Below are 20,069 nucleotides of genomic sequence, written 5' to 3'. Positions count from 1 at the left end.
ACCTTTACTGCATTTTATGTTTGTGTTCTGGGACCAAGTGATGCCTATGGTCTACATCATAGTACCACTGCCCCATTCTGAACACCATATCTGTTCTTTAAATAACAATATATCCGAAAGAATAAAAAGGATTTATGATCCCCTAAATAGGCATGTGAAAAGCTACTGATGGGCAAAGGAAAAAAAAGAAAAAACGAAGAGTATCCTGGCACGAACATTCACATGTGTGATAGGCTGGATGTTCTGCAATGAAAGGAGGGGATGTGAATGGCAAGTGAAAAGGTGTTACGCAATCTTAAGTTCAAGTCCTTCGATGTCTCTTTAGGATACTAAGGACAACCCTTTAAATTGTTCCGATTCACCCAAAGAAAAAGGAAATATGGTGCTGTCCTCAAGTCGACATGTCCACCCAAGTGTAATTTAACATTAGATCAAAAGAGAGCATGTCCCCTTTAATCAGAGAAGAAGGTGAAATGCTCCAAGCAATCAAATCCCTTTGAGTCAAAACTTCCAAGGATCAAAAACAGCACCAACAAAAGACTCAGTAAATGATTCCAATCTGCAGGGGACTCTTCCCTGTTCTGAAGCCTGCGGTCAAGGGAGACAAATGTCTCTCTGCTCTCTAGAAAGACCCGCAGCTAGAATATTGTTAATGTCAATAACAGTACATGATGAACTTGTTCACAAGAAGTGGTCCATAGAGGAATGGCTTTTTAATCAAAGAAGAATGGATCACAAAATCATGAAAGTATTGACAAGCACAAGATCAAAACGAAATGGTTATTTACCTGTAGGAACAGTTGTGCAACTTGTAGAATTTTCGAGTTCCACATGCAGTGCATTATTTTACCATTTAGCGGTTGGATCCAGAATTGTCTCTTTTAGTTCCTTCTCCCTCTCTTTTTTGGGTATAATCATGTGGTCCACCATTTAGTGTCATGTCCCACCTTGGAAGACATCAGATGCATGTCCTGGGAGCCTCTTGGCATGGTCACCATCCTACGATTCTATTTTCCCTTTTGGGGACCTTCTTGAAGGTATGGCTTACTTTTCCCTAAAAGCATACTCTTAACTCCCACTGTTGTAAATTCACCTTAGTTTGGGGAAATGGGCCGTTAGCATGTGAATCTAGAAAATTCTTCAAGCTGCAAACTACGCCAAAAGGTACTTAACCATTTTGTTTTGCAGTGTGAATCTTCTCCAGATTCACATTGAGTTTGAAGTGATATCTTTACCTTGGAATGCTGGGTAGAACTGAGTGTGCATTTACAAACAGGTGGCTCAGTAATTTCTCTCCGACCTGAACTATCTTGTTAGCTTCTCTGTCCAAGCAGTAATGTTTTGTGAAGGTGTGACCGGAAGTCCATGTGGCCACCATGCAGACTTAGTTTATAGACATGTTAGCAATGAAAGCACATTTCTCTCTTTTTCATATTAGTGGTTTTTCTTTCTTTCAGTGCTACTACTGCTGACTTAAAGGATTGTCTGGACTATCCGTCTTCCGATAGCTCCCTTCGTGACCGGGAAACCTTTGCTTGTAGGAGAAAAGGAAATGAAAAAGTGGCTACCTTTCCAGATTGATTCTGTTACCCGTAGGTAACACATGACGGCCCTTTTGACATTCAATTTTTGAAGAGTCCTTTCTGCTTTTGATTTAGGTTGTTGGAAAAAAGCAGGTAACTGCATGGCCTTGTTGATATGATAGTGCTACACAAACTTTGGAAGAAACTGCAGGTTAGTTCTGATTACCACTCTCTTGAGTGTTAAGTGCTTGCATCCCATGTTATGCAGGGGCTCAAAGAGTGGTGTCATGAGCTGTGGCAGCACTAGGATTAGGTTCCACATTGTTGTGGGGGCTAACCTTGGTGGCGCTGTTCTCTTTGCTCCCTACAGGAATCTTCTGATGACCGGTGTGTTGAAAAAACTCCTTTCTATTACTTTCTTTTGTAAATGCCACTACGACAGATGTTCATCATAGTGGTGTAGGAAAGTCACTCATCTAATAGGTGAGTGATGTACTTGACAATAGTAGAGTCTCGACCCCAGCTTTTCCTGGGTCTTTTCGTGTTACACTAGTGTATGAAGTAGTTCCACTTTGCAGTCCTATTGGTAGGCCTTCTGGCCTTGTTTAGGATCTCCATGGCTTTTACAGGTGATCAAATTCTAGGTCCTCAAGAGACATGTCACTAGAATCACTGGGGAAGAGGTGTGGTGCAGCGGTCAGGGCGACTGACGTCGGACGCTGGGGATCACGGTTCGATCCCCGGCACCGGTGGCAGGTCAGCCCAGCACCATGTGACTCTGGGCAATAGCTCCCTTAATCTTCCCGGCGGCCCCCAGCGCCGGGATGCCTGTGGGTTGCTGTGCGCTTTACAAATTTACATTTTTTTTATTTATATGGCCTGTGCTAGTTTTGACAGCAAATGTGACTTTATCCATCCCTGTTTACTGAGGAAGAACATGGAGGTTGTGTCGAATGTGAACTCTTTTTCTCCCCCCCCCCCCCCTTAAGTGTGCTTGGAAGGATTTCGGGGATAGAATGATAGTTTCATGCTCTAACATATTTATGTTTCACTGGCTCCCCTGGATTCCATAGGGCCCTGATGTCCAGTTTTCCCATGTGAGCTCCTGACTTCATGTGGTATGGCGACAGATGGAGATGGCTGCTTGAGCCGTCTTCCCACTGTAATGATATTTGTGTTCCGCAACTATATTTCCTTGTATGCTCTGTCTGTGACAACTGCTAGATCCTCCAGACTCCAGGGTGCATCTGTTTCCATTGGTGTTACAGCCACTACTGAAGTAATCTCATAAGAAGCCTTGCATGGGGCATTAAGGATGTGCAAGATGCCATAATGCCCAATAGTCTCTCCACTCATTACTGTCAGACTCTGACATTTCTGGTGAAGGCAAAGTTGCTCTGTCAGTTCCTGGACCCTTTTTAGGTCGAGCCTAGCACAGCGCGCATGCGCTGCTCTAGGAAAACGACCTCTTGGAATCACTTTGGACTCCACCCACGGCCTACGGCTTGCGGTTATGAGCAGCGGCGCTCAGTGTGCCATCTGTTATGTGTCAGATTTCACACAAGCGCGCGCGCACCACTTGCGGGGCGCTGCAGCTGGGGGATGGGGGGGGGGGGGGGGGGGGAGGGGTTGCTTTCTTTAATGTTTTCACCAGTAACAAAGTATTTGCTGTGTGCCTCGCCGGCCAGAATGCAAACAACCCTCATGTTTCTGCCGAAACTACCTGATAACAGCCCTTGCTTGTTGTGAAGTTAGCCGCTTTGTCTCACTTCCCACCCCTCTCTGTTTCCTGCCGTCCCCTTCGTCGGCTGCCTGTGCTCTTGGAAACTTGAAGCGGTAGTCCAAATAATGACACAGAAAATGTACGATAAACACAACTAAGGTTCAACCCCTTCCAAGAAGCTGGTCTCCGGGTATTGGCTAAAAAAGCACAATAAATTACATTCTTCGTAAACAAGTCCCAGGGAGCGGAATGGAGCGGGCCGGGGCTGAAGCGTATCTCTCCTGCGCGTGCTTGCGCGACGGCTTTGTTGTGGCGCTGGCACGCGCTGAGCCTGCAGGGGATGGAGGAGTCCGGGCCTGTGATATTATCGTACGTATTGTGCCGGTTGCACAAGCTGTTGCTGAGATGATGAAATGCGAGCAGGGAGCTTATTTACCAAGGAGGTGTGGGACAGACAATCTGTCCCGCCACCAGTGCTGGCAACAGCGTTTGTCAGATTAGAGCAGCCCATGTTTACCAACCAGATGATTAGAAGAGGCCCCACGTCATGTATAAGCAGATTTGCCTGTGAGCCAGGGTTCAAGACTGCCAGTGCCTTTAGGGAGTAGGGATATGCCCCCTACCGGCGGTGGCAACATTAAAAGTTTATTAATTTAGTTAATTAAAACCATTACATGATATAAGAACACAGTATTAGTCAGTACACAATCCGTTAAAATCCGGTGGCAATATTGGTCAGAGGTGTTGGCCTTTTTGCCCCAGTTTGTTTACACGATCAATGCACTTTGGGAAACTAGTTATGTGCAAATGTCAAAGCCAATTGTTGCACTTTTTATGATGCAGACTGACATTAAAAATGGATCACAGGGAAAAAAATAGGTGCAGAAAGTTTGGTAAGGTTTAATTACATTTCTAGGTGCCTAATACACAAGGACGGGGGTGGGGGGGCGTGTCTTCTATTTTGTCCGCCATACACTACGTAAGGTGTGAAAAACTGACTTACACCCACTTGTCCTTTACCCAAGGGAGAAGACCTCATGGCTCATTCCTTTTTACACAGCTAAGAACCAAGTCATTACCCACACACAGATACTGTAAATGTCTTACATCACTTAATCGCACAAGAAGAATGCTGTTTAGTAGCTATAGAAACCAGGAAATCTGAATTCTATTCCCAGTTTAACCACTAGACAAAATTGTGTGATCTTGGGCAAATTACTTTTTCTCTTTTGATTTATTTTCCAATTTGCACCAACATTTGGGGGAACTTGCAAAGAGGGTGAACGCCAGGGTTACGTGCCACTGGGCACTGCAGCAAGCGCATAGAGGCAGTTTAGCGTGCTCTAACGCTCTAAATACTTCTCCTCACTCGAAACGCGATGTATCGTACACCGGTGAAATCCAGATTCTTTTTATTTCAATTCCCCTATAAAGACATATGGTGGCTTTTGATATGGCTTAGACATTGATAATGTTATTATTTGTTTAATCACCTAACAAATGAAACGCCGATAGGCCCTGTTACACAACGTCGGATGGGTGACGTAATGCGATTGCAGTCCACATACGTTCAGTGTTCACTGTGAAGCCTGGGCACATGACACACAGAAACAGCGTGCTCATAAGACTCCACATTATCAGGCAATGTTTTGATTTATTCTGGCACAGCCCTCTCCCCACCAAACACCCCCACCCCCATTTTATGTGTCTGCACAAATAGGTCGAGCCTAGCGGAGGCAAAAAACATACTTCTCGGCGCTCTTCCGAGGTATGTGGAGCTATATTATTTAAGGCTCGCAGTGTGTGGGCATGTCAGTGGGAGATAATGTACTGCATTGCTAAACACTTCTAAGGTCCCAAAGGCGAGACCTATTGGCTATGCCAATGCTTGTTTGTCAATGGGAAGGCTATTATGACCTCCAAAGAATTTAGTTCACTTTCGGGAACGTCTTCTCCCTTTATGCTTTAGGGGATGATGTCTCCAAGTTGAGGGAGAAGTCTACTTTGTGGAGTGCCTTTATCACTACCCGTATGTTGTCCTGCCACACTTAAACAATATCGCCTTTAAAGCCAAATGCCTCAATACAGGTATAGCTTTGTTCCCTGCCTCTGAGTGTGTCCTGCTACTACAGTGAGGAATTTTGTGAAAACCCTTCAAGCAGTCTTTAATCCAAAAGGTAGAACCCTGAATTGGTAATATACCCTGTCAACAACGAACCTCTTATGTCCGCTGTTTGTTGGTACATACAGGTGTGCATCCTTGAGGTCAATTATTACTATATAGTCCACTCTTTTCAGGTGTGGAACACCTCCTGTAGTGTCATCATTTTGAAAGTGTGTGCCTTTATAAACACCCTCAGGTCTACAGAGTTAGAGCCTTGTCCTGGTTTGGTCCGAAAAAGTAAATGCAGTAGACTCCTTAGTTCGATTCTTTTTTCGATACTCTTTCTATTGACTTTTTGTTTAAGATGATAGACACAGTTGCTCTTGTTTACTGCAGGTCTATTTGCTTCGGTTTGATTGCAGGGTGTTTTCTTTGAAGAGGGAAAGCGAAATGCAATATTGAGGGCTTTGATTGAACCTGCCCTATAGGGCGCTCTTTTCCTGGGAGTAAGTCCAACACCGAAAATGACCTTGGCACTCTCATTGTCCTTCTTCTTAAGCTGTGAGTCAACCACTGCACTACCAAAAAGGCTACCCCAGTAAAGGGCACGTCTACGACATAGGCTTGCTGTCACAGTGCCCCTTATGTACATGGGGGTCTTGGGTAGAGTGCCTGTATTTATTTCCTGCACTTGGTGTTACTGCTTTAGCTGTAGATGATTCTCTAAAGCATCCCGGCCTTGATCCAGGATGGTGGGCAGCATAGGCAGGTGCCTGTTCTTTTTCAATGAGGGAAGTAGTGTTTCAACGAGGTAACATTAATCAGCCCGCGCTTCTTCCAGCTGTGCCCCATAACTGTCTGCGCCCTTTTTATTAGGGTGTTGTTCAGAGCAATACTGTCCAGAGGAGATACTTTGCTAATTTAAAACAATGTGGAAGCTATTGTGTGTAAAGAAAAGAGTAAAACAAAAATCTCATTTAATATTCATATTGTTTTAAATAAGCTATCTAAGATTAATTATGTACGAAATTGCAATTGCATCACGCTGACAAACTACACACAAAGCCATAGCAGTATAAAAAGAACAGCTCAGGTGACAAGCCTCTATAACTCGTTGATGACCAATTCTGACTTTTGCAAAAAATCAACAGAGACTGATCAGATAAATGAAACAACGTCTACTCTTACCAGAGTGTATCTTTTGGTGTTTAGCAAGATGATCGTGTCGGATAAAAGATTTTCCACATTCATCACATTCATAGCGCTTGTCATCATGGTGGACTCTCAGATGAAGTCTGTGAAATACAAAATTCACAAAAATACATCTGCATGATATTTTATGTCATTATGCAGCAGACTCAAAGCTCAAGGGAACAGGCATGGAGTGAAGTTTAAGCATAGTATATCTTTTTAACATAGTACTTTTTAAAGCACTGGGATTAGCAAGCCTGAGGTGGGATTTTAAAGGACACAGAAAACAGAGGTAATGTCATCATTCCTGTCCAGAGGGTATCCTGTTCTGAATAAAGTGTCTTAGGTTTCCAAGTGCTGAAACATAAAAAATACTTTCTCTTACTGCCTCCCTGACATCTGGAATTTGAAAAACTGATGGTCAAGTTGTATTGGACCAGTTGTTGGGCCCGGTGAGCAAACTTGCCTTTAATGTGTGGGCTTCCCAATTTTTCACTCTTTTATGGGCCCTAGTTTTGCTGATATTAAAATGTTAGCACTGTGACGCTGACATTCAATGCCACATGGTATGTACTCTGTCCCTAAAACTGTACATTTCGATTGGCTACACCTAATTAGTGTATTTAACTTTTTGGTAAAGCTGTGGTAAGTTGGCGCAGAAATTGCGCTAGTTATATGTCATAACTTACAACACAACCCATTTGTAAGCCAAAAGGTTATGGATCGAGAAAACAGCATGTGCTCTGATGGGGTTACATTTTGAAAGGACAGTGTCACATGGAGTGAAAAGTCATGTGACAAGAAGGAAGGAAGGACAAGATTCCTGCAGTTTAGGGAAAACTTGGATCACCTTGGATGATGGACTCTGGGAAGGAAGTGCTAAAAAGGTTTGGTTTGGCCAGAAGGTTACAAGGATTGGTAGTAGAGAATTCCCCAATAACTGTCAGTGCACAGGATAACAGACTGGCACTGAATCATTACCCAAGAACATTCCTGCATCTGGAAAGAAACATTTAAAGAAATATGATTGCCTGACTGCTGGAGGAAGGAAGGACCATCAACGCCTGCTGTCACCCAGAGACTGGAACTGGTCTCCAAGGGTCAAGTGGTTGGCCTCCTGTTGATGGCTACAAGGACGCAAAGGGCAGAAGAGCTTGCTGAGTTGGAGAAGGTCCAGCTGACCCCCTTGGACTAGATCATGAAGAAGCTCTGGCTGGAGAGAACAGGTGTCTATATTCCTGTCCTCAAGGACTTATGGCTGAACAAGTGACCGAGAGGATCCTTGTAGTGAGAGTTAGTCACATTTATATCTCTAGAGGACCAGGATAAAGTGATGAGCCCTTCCAAGGAAGGGCACACCCCAGCAGGCAAGATATCCAGGTTTTTTATGCTTGTATCTCTTTTTATGAAGATAAAGGCTTCAGGGTAACTTCCAATGTATCTGGCCTCACTGAGCATTGCCAGACTCCTGCTTCCATCCTTACCCTACATATTGGATCTCAAGAACCAAAAAAGAGAATATGTCCAAATGTAAACCTACAAAGGAGTGGAGGCAACAAACCGACCCCTGTGGCAAAATGACCCCAACAGCAACAAAATCCTGCTTTGTCCCACTCACAGCTTTTGGCATCTAACAGGAACCTTTAGAGGGAGCTCCATGATCCTACTTCGATAGATCCTAACCCTGCTGGAAGACTAGGAGAACTGAAAGAGTCCAAAGTTTAAAGGTTTGACTGGTGTGACCAACTTGATTTTGATACTGTAGATGTTCTGGTAAAATGCAAACTATAACTTTCAATTAGAGCTTGGAGGCTTTTTGGCACTTTTTGCCATAATACTTAAAAAAAAAAAAACATTACTCCAGTTCCCCTTATCCAATTTTAACATTTTTGTATCAAAATAGTATTTTTTTCACTAAAGTGGTTTGGAAATACCTGCTGTTTGTGACACAAGTATTAGGATCTATGCAGAGATTCTCTTATATGTATGTATAGACATAAGCTGACTGTGTTAAACTGGTAGCAGTACCCCTTCTAAATTAATAACCTAATTCCAGGCAGTCCCCCACTAATCACTTGCAGATCCTCTTTAAACCACAAGTTTCCATAGCCTTCATTACTTCACTGTAAACTTACAATTTTAGGGAAGAATGGGAATGTTTAAGAATTTTAATTTATGTAAAATAGTCCCAGTTTTCATCATTTAGTTCGATTTAAATGACACTAAATAAGAATAAGTTACTTACCTGTAATCCTAGTTCTCTTCCAGGGATATACTCCTCAAAGTCATAAGCACTGAATAATCCCCGCCCACGTGCAGGATCCTGGAGCATATAGAAATATACATATATATGTGTATGCTCGGGCCTACAAGTGTATAACACTTCCGAAACATACACATACATATGTATATATACATAAACATGCAGCCTAAAACTGTTCCAATAGGGCAAACCGCCAAAATTACATAGGTTTCTCTTGTATGAAAATAATCCCCTAAATACACCCTGTAATAGAGAACATACACTGTAACAGTGTCATACAAGAATCCTTTATTTTCAGAAAAGGAAAACAGGTAATAGCAGGCAGTTGGCCCATAGGCAGCATAGATAAATAACTATCATAGTACAGTAAAAAACTGGCACCTTGCCTTTAAGGCTTCCAAGATTCTGGACACCGTGCCTTTAAAACCTCCAGGAGCCCCTCTGCTCTCCTCATGCACCACAGGTGACAGTTAGGTCAGTTCTTTTTTTATGGTGCACTAACTTGTAGCACCCTGAATATAAGATGCAAAACACACATTATTGTACCATAATTGCTCGTCCGGGGAGGCGGGAGGGTTGCTTATGACTTTGATGAGTATACCCCTGGAAGAGAACTAGGATTACAATTAAGTAACGTATCCTTCTCTTCCAGGGGATACTCATCAATAGTCATAAGCACTGAATAGAGTAGCAAGCGCATACCCACTACTTCGCGGACGAGCAAACCAGTACACAAAATATAGAACAGTGCATCTTAAAATGGAATCAACCAAAGAAATTTCTCAACGAGGCTTGCCCAACTTGGGCATCCGCCTGCGCATCAGAGTCCAAACAGTAATGGCGAGAGAAAGTATGAACAGAACGCCATGTAGCTGCTTTACAAATTTCTGCTATAGGAACATTTCTAAGGAGAGCCGTGGTAGAGGCTTTTCCCCTGGTAGAATGTGCTTTAGGTTTTCCCTGAAGAGACTTGTTGGCTGGTTGATAGGACAAATATATGCAAGAGACTATCCACCTAGAGATGAATCTTTAGACGCCGCCAAACCGGTATTTATGGAACCATAGTTAACAAACAACCAGTCAGTTTTTCTTAATGACTTGGTTTTGTCAAGATAAAATTTCAGCACCCATGTGAGGTCTAGAGAATGGAGGGACCTCTCAGGAGGAGTCGTGGGATTGGGGGAAAATGTGGGCAGAGTGATAGCCTGATTGATGTGAAAATCCGAGACAACTTTAGGTAGAAAACCCGGATGGGTTCTTAAAACTACCCTGTTTGCATGAAAAACAGTATAGGGGTCTTTACAGCACAAGGCTTGTATTTCACTAACCCTGCGGGCAGAAGTGATGGCGACTAAAAACGCAGTTTTCCATGACAAGCGCTGCAGAAAAGCCCTGTGAATTGGCTCAAAAGGAGCACCCATTAGTTTTGTAAGGACTATGTTGAGCTATGTTGAGCTACAAGGTGGAGAAGGAGATCTCACTGGGGATGCGGTAAACCTTCTTTATCCCTTCAAGAAAATCTTTAACCACCGGCATCTGGAAAAAAGAAACCTGTGAAGGGGACTTTCTGTATGCAGTGATTGCTGCTAGGTGAACTTTAATGGAGGAGAACTGCAGGCCAGATTTGGCCAAATGTAGTAGGTATGGTAAGATCACCTGCTCTTGACCTCTCACCGGATCATGAGCATTGTTAATGCACCACAAGTCGAACAGCTTCCATTTGAAAGCATAGGACGCCCTGGTGGAAGGTCTCTTGGCTTCCTTGAGGATGGTCATACAGTCCGCTGGTAAGTCTAAGTGTCCGTATTGCAGGACCTCAGGAGCCATGCTGTCAATCTGAGGGATAAAAGATTGGGATGAAACACTCTCCCCTAGTCTTGGACAACAAGACTGGACGGCAAGGCAACCTCTGGTGTGGCACCTCGGATAGTGTAGAAGGTCCGGGTACCACCACTGACACGGCCGCTCCGGAGCTATCAGGATCATTCTGGAGTTGGTCCTGTAGAACTTGTTGATCACTGCTGGGATGAGCGGCAGTGGCGGAAAGGCGTACAGTAATGTCTGAGACCATTTTATCAAAAGGGCATTCCCCGAGAACCTGGCTGGTGAAACCTGGATGCGAAGACGGGGCATTTTGTGTTTGAGAGATCGATGTCTGGCACTCCCCATTGCCGGAAGATGTCTTGCGTGACTTTGCTGATTAGCACCCAGTCGTGAGCTTCTACGAAGACCCTGCTTAGGGTGCCTGTCTGGACGTTCAGAGACCCTGGCAGGTGAATGGCCACAATGTTGAGATTTCTTGCAAGAAGCCACTTCCAGATGGTCTGCGACTCCTGAGAGAGAGGTCTTGACCTGGTGCCCCCCTGCTTGTTCAGATAATATATTGTCGTGGTGTTGTCTGTCTGAATCAAGAGGGAGCTGGACTGGAGAGACGGGCACAGCGACTTGAGGGCTAGGTGCACGGCTCTCAACTCTAGAAGGTTGATGTGATACCTCAGCTCTGTCTCCGACCAGAGACCTTGTACTTGAAGATGTCCCATGTGAGCTCCCCAACCTTGCAGGGAAGCATCTGTGACTATAGTCTGAGTGGGAGTATCTTGGTGGAATGGGACTCCCTTCAGTAGATGTGATCGCTTCATCCACCATGTGATGGAGTCTCTCGCTGACTGAGGTAGAGTTACCCTGTCTTCCCAGCGGCCTGATGTCTGCATCCACTGATCCTCCAGAGACTGTTGTAGAGGACGCATGTTCAATCTAGCATTGGGGACGATGAAGACATAAGAAGCCATTGACTCCAGAAGAGAAGACACCTGCCTGACCGTGGGAAGATGAGATCTGAGGAGTTTGCGTAATTGCTCCCTGATTGATGATAACCCCTCCTCCAAAGGACACACGCTTGCCGTGACAGTATCCAGTGAAGCGCCCAGGTAATTAATTTTTTGGGTCGGGTTGAAGACCGATTTCTTGTAGTTGACCCGCAGACTCAGCGTGTTCAGTATATGAAGGCAGAAGGTGAGATGACTCTGAAGTAGGGAAAGCGTAGCGCTCTTGAGGAGCCAATCGTCCAGATAGGAATAAATGAAAATCTTGCGCTTGCGGAGAAAAGCTGCCACCACTGCCATACACTTTGAAAATGTTCGGGGGGCCGATTTGAGCCCGAACAGAAAGACTCGGAATTGGAAGTGCTGACGAGCTACTTGAAAGCGGAGAAACGTTCGATACTTTTCGGACACCGGAACATGTGGTGACATTGACGGAATTCTCTGTGTGGTGGAACTGGTGGAGGTGGGGCTTTGAACCTCAGCAAGTATCCATTTTGCACAATATTCAGCACCCATTTGTCGTTTGTAATGGATCTCCACTTTTTCAGGTGAAAAGCGATACTTTCCCTTAGCGGAGTGGCTAACGGGCACGGAGGAAGCATGTGTTCATTGTTTAGCTGGTTGTTTAGCAGTTGAAGCCTGCTGTCTGTTGTTTCCTCTTCTTCTACCAGGTCTACTCTGGTGAAAGTGTGACCTCTGCTGTTGTTGATTTTGAGAGGACCACTGAGGGGTTTGAACCCTCTGTTGGAAGGAACGCCTGTTGTAGTAAGGACGAAACCATTTTTGAAATTTCCTTCCGTTTCTCCAGCCCAACGGCCTTCACAGTGTCCAATTCAGCTTTTATTTTAGACATCTCATCGTCAGCATAAGACCCAAACAACGAAGAACAATTGAATGGTAGATTGATGATCTTCCGTTGCGCATCAGGCTTAAGACCTGTAAGACGCAGCCAGGCCGAGCATCTAGAGCATATGCCGTGCGAATAGCCGTGCGCGCCCAGATCAGATTAGTCCGCAGCAGCAATTATTACCTGGTTTACCACCAAGTCCCCTTCCTGCAGTATCTCCCGAAAGTCCTGTTGGTCTTCTTTCAGGAGTTTTTCCGTAAATCGTGAGAGAGTCCCATAGTGACCTGTCATATTTCCCCAAGAGATCTGAGGCGTTGGCAACCTTCATGACGGAGGCCGCAGTATTACACATCCTCTTGCCCAAAGAGTCCATAACCTTGCTGTCCTTCTCAGGAGGGACTGAAGAAGATGATGTCGCAGAGTGTGTCTTCCTGGTCACCGCCACAATTACAGAATCCGGGGGAGGATCCGAACGCAGGAAAAATGGATCCTGATCAGGGGCTTTGTACTTCTTTGCAATGAGAGAAGGTACTGCACTTACTGTTGCAGGAGTTAAGAAAGTCTGCATGGCGGGTTCTAAAAGGCCTGGGACCAAAGGCAGCACAGACCTCGTTGAAGAACGATGATGTAAAGTCTCAAAGATAACAGAAGTGCAGACCGTCGGAGCCTACATACTTATGTTCAGTTTGTTGGCTCCTCTGGACGAGAACTTCAGTGAAGGTACCCAAGTCATCAATCGGCGAAACTCTGGATGGAGGTGTCGCCGACAAAGTTGGAGAATAGTCCCTTATCGAAGACCTGGTGGACGTGGACCATGTTGGTGATCTTCGTCGCCTCCGTTTTGGAGAGGAGGCATGGTGAGAACGTGATCTCTCCCATGAACGTGTGCGGCGGGAGGATGGGGACCTCAACCTTCTCAGGTTCCTTCTCGGAGACTCTCTCGATGAAGTCGTTGGGACCTGTCAGGAAGGCTGCAAACGCAGCGAAGTGCGGGACCTTGAATGCAGGCTTTGTGCAGTCATAAAAAAAGGATGGCATGTGAGATGGTTTTGAAGGATGCAGAAAGATAGAGTAGAATGAGGACTGCAGTGTCACCTCTGTCCATGATCAGCAGATGTAATCCGTGGCGACAATGAGTGCAATTTCAGTTCTGTAGTTAGACCTGAGTCTGAACTGACTGGTGTTGTGGAGGTGGTTGTCAGTGAGGTTGGTGGCTAGGCTGGAAGGGTCCTGTAGGGGCGCAGAGATTTCCTAGATGCAGGCTATCTTGTTGCTGAAGAATATGGACAACTGGGTGCAGAGGTATGAGGGGGTTACACTAGTTGAACTTGCTGTCAGAAGGTGACTTTCTCATTGTGACAAAGACTTCCTTGACACTGATGTTTCTGGTTCGATGTGGTCAGTGAGTGCAGAGTGTTTGGTGGCTTAGATTTTCTGATAGCATCTGGGGGCAGATTTGTAGGTGCTCTGGTTGGTGTCGTTCTGAATTTGTCTCCATCTGCGTTAAATTTGCTTACAGTGGTGTATAGTAAGCCAGAGCTCTTCTGTGTACCAACTTGCTTATGTTCTGGTTCTTGTGGCTTAGTTGGCTCTGAGAGGAGACAGGGTGTTGTCCAGGGGGTGATCGAGTCACTGAAGTTGGAGATAGATTTGGGAACGTTGTTATGTGGGGTAGGAGTTCGGAAGACCAGGATGCTTCTGAGATCTTGTGCCAGTCCTGTCATGAAGATTTAATGATGGTGTCTTTGAGGTTGTATAAAATGATTATGTAACTTTAGCTATATGTTACAATTCTGGAAGGTAGGTTCTGCCTTTGATCCTTGTGTATGCCAGAACAATCTGGTTGGCAGTGTACTTTATATGTATACTATTCATTTGTTCTCTCGCACTTAAAATCTTGAGTCCCAATGATATAGATGATTACAGCACTATCAAATAATAATAGAAGAATTCACTTTACTAAAGAAAAAGGGTGTTGAAAAGTCCCTAAAACAAGGTATAATGGAAACTAAAGTACAAACAAAGAACCATTTCTGATAGCAGTGCAAGGTGGCAGGGCATGATTTAGAGGAAAGGATGCAGATGTAAGATGCTAAGGTGACTCCAAACATATGCTGCTTGTAAGTATTGCTCGGCTTACCACTGAGCATTGGGAGCATGAGGATACTGTGCTCAAGGCCTGCCTGCGCTGCATGCTTTTTGAAGGGAAAGGAGACGTGCAGCGAGGGTGCAAGCAACCTGCTGAAAAGCTATGCGCTCATGGGGGCTGCACTATGTGACGCCACCTAAACAGGAACTGCACATTCTTGGAGTTCCTGAACTTTTCATAAGGTTAGGACATGGTGGCGGCCATCTTAGAGTGCCAGGTATAATTTAACTCATGTTTCACAGCAATCTTGCTAAACATTTGAGTTACTAGGTTGCTTTGTGGATTTGTGATACAGTCTGGAGGAATAACATCTTCCTTTAGAATTCGGTGTGAAGACATCTATATGACAGAGTATTCTTAAAGCCACATCATTTGAGAAAACAACCATATGAACTGTTTTGTGAATTAAACTTTTATATCTAAAGGCTTTGGGGACTATTTCCAGTGTTTTTTTACTTAAATTATTTTGTGAAGGAACAGAAAGGATTCTATTGTCAAAGCACCACTGATTATGTTATGTGTATATAGTGCACATTTAAGGTACAAGTGATGTTTGATAAGTGGAACATGGGTCATTAAGATTAGGAACCACAGATTACAAACAATGTCAATTACTTTTCAGTTGAGCCAAATGCAAAACAGAAACCATCTACGAAGTTAGAGGTAGCATTCTTGCCAATAAGGACAGAGTCTAATCAGCATTTCATTGATAATATTTAGCTTGCATTTCAGTTTCAGGAAAGTCATCTTCATACACAGGGATATCCTAAAGGTATAATCTTTCTCTTCTGAAGTTAGAAGCCGGATGTTTAAGGCAGATTAATACAAGCTTTCCTATTTGCCTTTCGATATCCATATAAATTTTCAGATAACCACCCACAGTAGAGTGAGGTAGCTGGGGGCAGTATCAAAAGTTTCTTACTTTCTCTCTTATCCCATTACCCTCTCCCCATTTCAATTATTTGTGCTAGATATACTGTGTGTGGCCAGTAGTGCTCAACCACTATCACTTGCTAACACACCCCACTATCATATGTCCTCTACACCAACATCATACACAACACAACTATTAGTCAGTTGACACTAACAATTAGTCCAGTGATTGCCCTAGGGAACGATAGGCACCCATATTAACTCGAACAGCACTTAGGGTACCACCTACCATAATACAGCAACTTGTCCATTTTCCAATCATGTCCACCTACATACGTCCATACACTCAACATCATATATTACCACACACACACACACACACACACACACTATTACATGTCAGACTTGGAACTCTTGTTTGTTGTGGTAGCACACTGTTGTTGTTTTGGCCGTTTGCAGGAAGACTTTGTAGCCCTTCAGTAATGAAACAAATCATTTCAAAGCCAGAAGCAATTCTCTGAGGTCCTACATTTATGTGATGGGATCGTTACTTTCAAGGTCATTTACCCTGAATGTCCAAGCCTGTAGGATGAGCACCAAACCCCAGGTGTGAAGCATCTGTGATGATAGTTTACTTCAGAAGAGGTTGCTGAAATACGCCTCGCATGAGATTGTTTCATTTTGCCTGCCATGGAAAGGATTACTATATTTCCGATAACAGCATCAATTTGTCTTCCCAAATCCCTTAGTGCTAACTCCAGACGTCCCCTAAACATACCTCTAATATCCCATTTGCAGCAACTACAAATACAAAAGGCCACAACAAAGAAGAAGAGTTATTTTCCTCACTGCTGGACTTTTGATGAAGTGTAACATCCTGCACTTTATCTGAATTGATAAACACCATTTGTCTGGAGCGTACATGTTTGCCAGAGCCAGAGTCTAATATTTCTCCTAGGTATTTAATTTTTTTTAATAGAACCGACTTAGACTTGATTACATATCCTGTCAGAATGCCTACAGTCACTTTGCAATTAGATGTCCAGGTGTGGAGAGTGTAAGATTCTGATCTTTCTACCATTTTCAGAGCACCCAGACCAATCGATGAGAAGATGAATTGGAAATACTCTTTCTGCACTACTAACCTCAGGTGTTTTGTGGGACCCTGAACTACTGGGATATTGAAAGACACATCTTCGAGGACTATGGAATACATCTAGCCACCCTGAATCATAGAAGGGAAGATCGCATGTAACACCAGCACTTTAAACTTGTGCTTTTTATCCATTTGAAAGTGTTTATTAAATCTAGGATGGGTCTGAATACTGGACGTCTTCCTGTTAGATCACGGTATCCCTTTAGCCAACCTCTACGTTTATTTAAACATTTCACACTCGAGCTACCGCCTTTTTACTGAAAGCTCTAACTTCCAATCTGAAGAGTTGCAGTTGTTGAAAGCTTGGCTTCAGTGGCTTCCCCACTTGTGGCAAAGGCTTAAGTCTCAGAGCGCAGATATTCCTCATAATTGAGAGCACCCAATTGATTTTTGTGGTGCATTGTCATTTTGCCAGGTGTTGAGATAAGACACCCACTACCAAAGTGGGTATCAATTAGGGTGGATTAGGGAAGTCATTGCCTTGTTTTGACAGATGGCAGGTGCTTTTTAACTCTTGATGTTCTTCTCTGCCTGCACTGAAAGCACTGATGAAATTGCTGCCTTTGTCAGCGAGTGTGGGTGACAGGATGACAATAGGAGCTGTGAACACACTAGTACTGCCTGTGCTAGTATTTCCTGTCTAAACGTCTGTAATGAGCATCAGTTTCTGTCGTTGTTTTATCCATCGGATCTGAAGAGGGATCATCAACAGAAAGGGAAAATTGTTAACTTTCTGTTATCTCAACCATGAGGCACGCGTCATGCATATTTTGTGGCAGAAGACATATGCTGCAAGATCAACATCAAAAGCCACACTGAAGATTTAGTTCATCATTATTTGTCCTTTATTCCCCACTTCAACTATATCATAACCATCCTCCACTAGAAGCCCATCAAAAATCTCTAGTCACTGCATCCCAAAAAGATTAGTCATATCTACCTAAGAACGCAAACAAACTTTCTACTATTAGAGATGCAGCTGAGGCTCCACAAACCATCTTGCTAGCTATATCCATGTGCGGACTGTCCTTATCAGCTGTAACTGAAGCCAAAGACATATTTGGAAATGTCTTTTTTATTGCTGCATCTCTAAAAGAGTCTGGTGATGGATCAGAATTGAGGAAGAGTGAACTTTGTATTTTTTCTTTGATATTGGTGTAACCAGAACTATTTCATAACTGGCTCACAAGGGTGTGAAACTATCGTTTTACTGTACCATACGAATGAGTGATGCCGCCCGGCCTCCGGGATGTGGGCAGTACAGCTGTGTACGTTGCACTACATACTGGTCAAAGGGAAGGCGGGAAACCCGCTTTACAAATATGTGCCTTGATGGTTGAATTATACGTTTGGTCCTGCAATAAAAATGGTTTGACAAAAAAAAAAAAAAAGGGTGTGAAACTAAAGGAGTTAATGGCCTATCTTGAAGAGTGTCAAAGATACCAAAGAAAATACACTGTGGAGTATAAAATGCGATACTTCGTTTAGATTTACCTGTGTCCAGAACCTACTGTCCTCTAAATGTTGTGTGGGGAAAGGGGGCATTTTTGGAGATCTGAGGATGGTATACAATACTTGTTTGAGTTTGAAGAGCAGGAGCCTGTGTCAGACAAAGGAACTTGTTCTTGCAGCCCGAGAAAAGCGACTTTTGCTTCTTGACTATAACGAGTTCAAACATGAAGCCTTTTTGGGGTGGAGGAACAGGCACAACACCTTCTTGGAGAAAGAGTGCTTAGGGACATGGCAGCATGAGTAGCTTTCAGCCTTTGTCCAGTTGAGGCTTGTGATGACCAGATGATAAAGGAATTTCTCGTATGAGACACAGTGGTGCATCTTGAAACGTTTGAGGCATATGTGGCTGTACTCAAACAGGAGCTATCAGACTGTTTAATTGCAGAAGCCAGAACAGAGGCGAATTCTCTATATTTAGTTTCCACTTGTTTCTTCGGCAAATTTTGGGAGGAAATGGTATACGCTTTATTAGCAAAATAGCTAGAGTTTTTGAAGCAAACTTCTTTGTTGCCAAATCTATTCCACAAGCCTATCTGAGTAATGCCTCTTTGAGATGGTTTAAAAAGATCTGGTACCAGATGAAAATCTTGAATAATAGGAACAATTTGGTGTTGCAGTATGTTTGACGTTATTGATCTCAACAGAGATCCCCCTCTTCGAACCGCTAGATATTGAACTGTATGAGGGCCATGTCCCTCAATAGCAAAGAGGGAGAGTCAAACTGCTTTCTTGTGATGTTGATTATATTTCTCTCGATAGTGAGTGCCATGATGCTATAAACGATGGCGGGAATAAAGCCAGAGTCGAATGGCGGACATGAGTGCTGATTTTGATCTTTCTTCTTTTACTTTTGCCTCTTTATAGAAAAATCTGTACACTCCAGGGAGAGCACAGAGAAGGAGACAGACGCTCCTCTCATCTAGTCAATCTTTTCTGAAGATGCTGAAGGGGTTTCAGAAGGATGTTTGGAACTCTACTTTTCCCTCAATTTAATCCACACAAGGCCTCATAATGATCTTCCCGATACTGCTTATTTTCATAATTTTCCAGAAGAGACAGTGTGCATAAATTGAGGTGTTCCTTCTCTGACTTTTTACTCTGACAATTGGGATATTTTACAAAAGGTAAAAGCATTTTCCATCAGAGAAAAAAGTGACTGACCTGCAGGATATAAAAATCTCAAAATCCAGCACCAAATGATTTGGCATTAGCTAACTTTGAAGACCAAACCATCTGGACCAAATGGCCAAATTCAGGGATCCTCTAGCAAGAGTGCAGAAGGATGAACTGGAGAGCAACTGTCTCGAGTTGTGCCTTACGGGTTACCTAGATCAGCCTGAAACTTTAAAGTCACAGCACAGTTTTTCTGTCCCTGCATATTTAGCCTTAGGAAAAGGTATGCTTATGCAGGTATTGCCTTTCATTTTTCCAATGTTTTTTAAAACCATGGAGAGTGGGACGTTTGCTCATGTATAAGAATTACTCATATTTATGTCACAAATTACTCACACCTAATGGTTTTAAAATAAATATTCTAAATTAAGGAAAAATGCCTTTAAATTACATAGGCATTAGGTTAGATGGTTCTTTTTTTCCAGAAATGTTTTTTGTCTTGTAAAAAGCGTTCATGTATACAACACGGAGGTGGAAAAATTATGGGTTCATGAAAATCAGCAATGATCCTTTGACGGAGAACATATCTTACTTCATGAGATCCTCAGTCCACTAGATAATGATCTTTATTTACCCAAGAAGTGGCTATCTTTTGCAATCACATGCTTTACAAAACAATAAAAAAGTAAACTCTTCCTTCTGTTTATGGCTATATGGCTGATATATTATGGGTGATGTGCTTTTGGTCTAATTCACCCCATTAAAGAGAGGCTTAAATGAATACATTTGATTT

At 43.4% G+C, this 20,069-nt stretch overlaps 1 protein-coding gene across 1 annotated transcript in view; it reads right to left on the bottom strand.

Moving 5' to 3' along the window:
- The window catches only part of ZBTB41 (zinc finger and BTB domain containing 41), a 207,527-nt gene that overhangs the window by 92,870 nt on the left and 94,588 nt on the right, over positions 1–20,069 (bottom strand). The window contains exon 8 of the mRNA XM_085601841.1: positions 6,539–6,645. Coding sequence (XP_085457967.1) covers positions 6,539–6,645 — 107 coding nt within the window. The remainder of the gene's footprint in view (positions 1–6,538; positions 6,646–20,069) is intronic.

The sequence above is a fragment of the Triturus cristatus genome, chromosome 4_2 (genome assembly GCF_964204655.1).
Source record: "Triturus cristatus chromosome 4_2, aTriCri1.1, whole genome shotgun sequence".
NCBI classification, from domain to species: Eukaryota; Metazoa; Chordata; class Amphibia; order Caudata; family Salamandridae; genus Triturus; species Triturus cristatus.
This window is presented reverse-complemented; position numbering and strand designations above follow the sequence as displayed.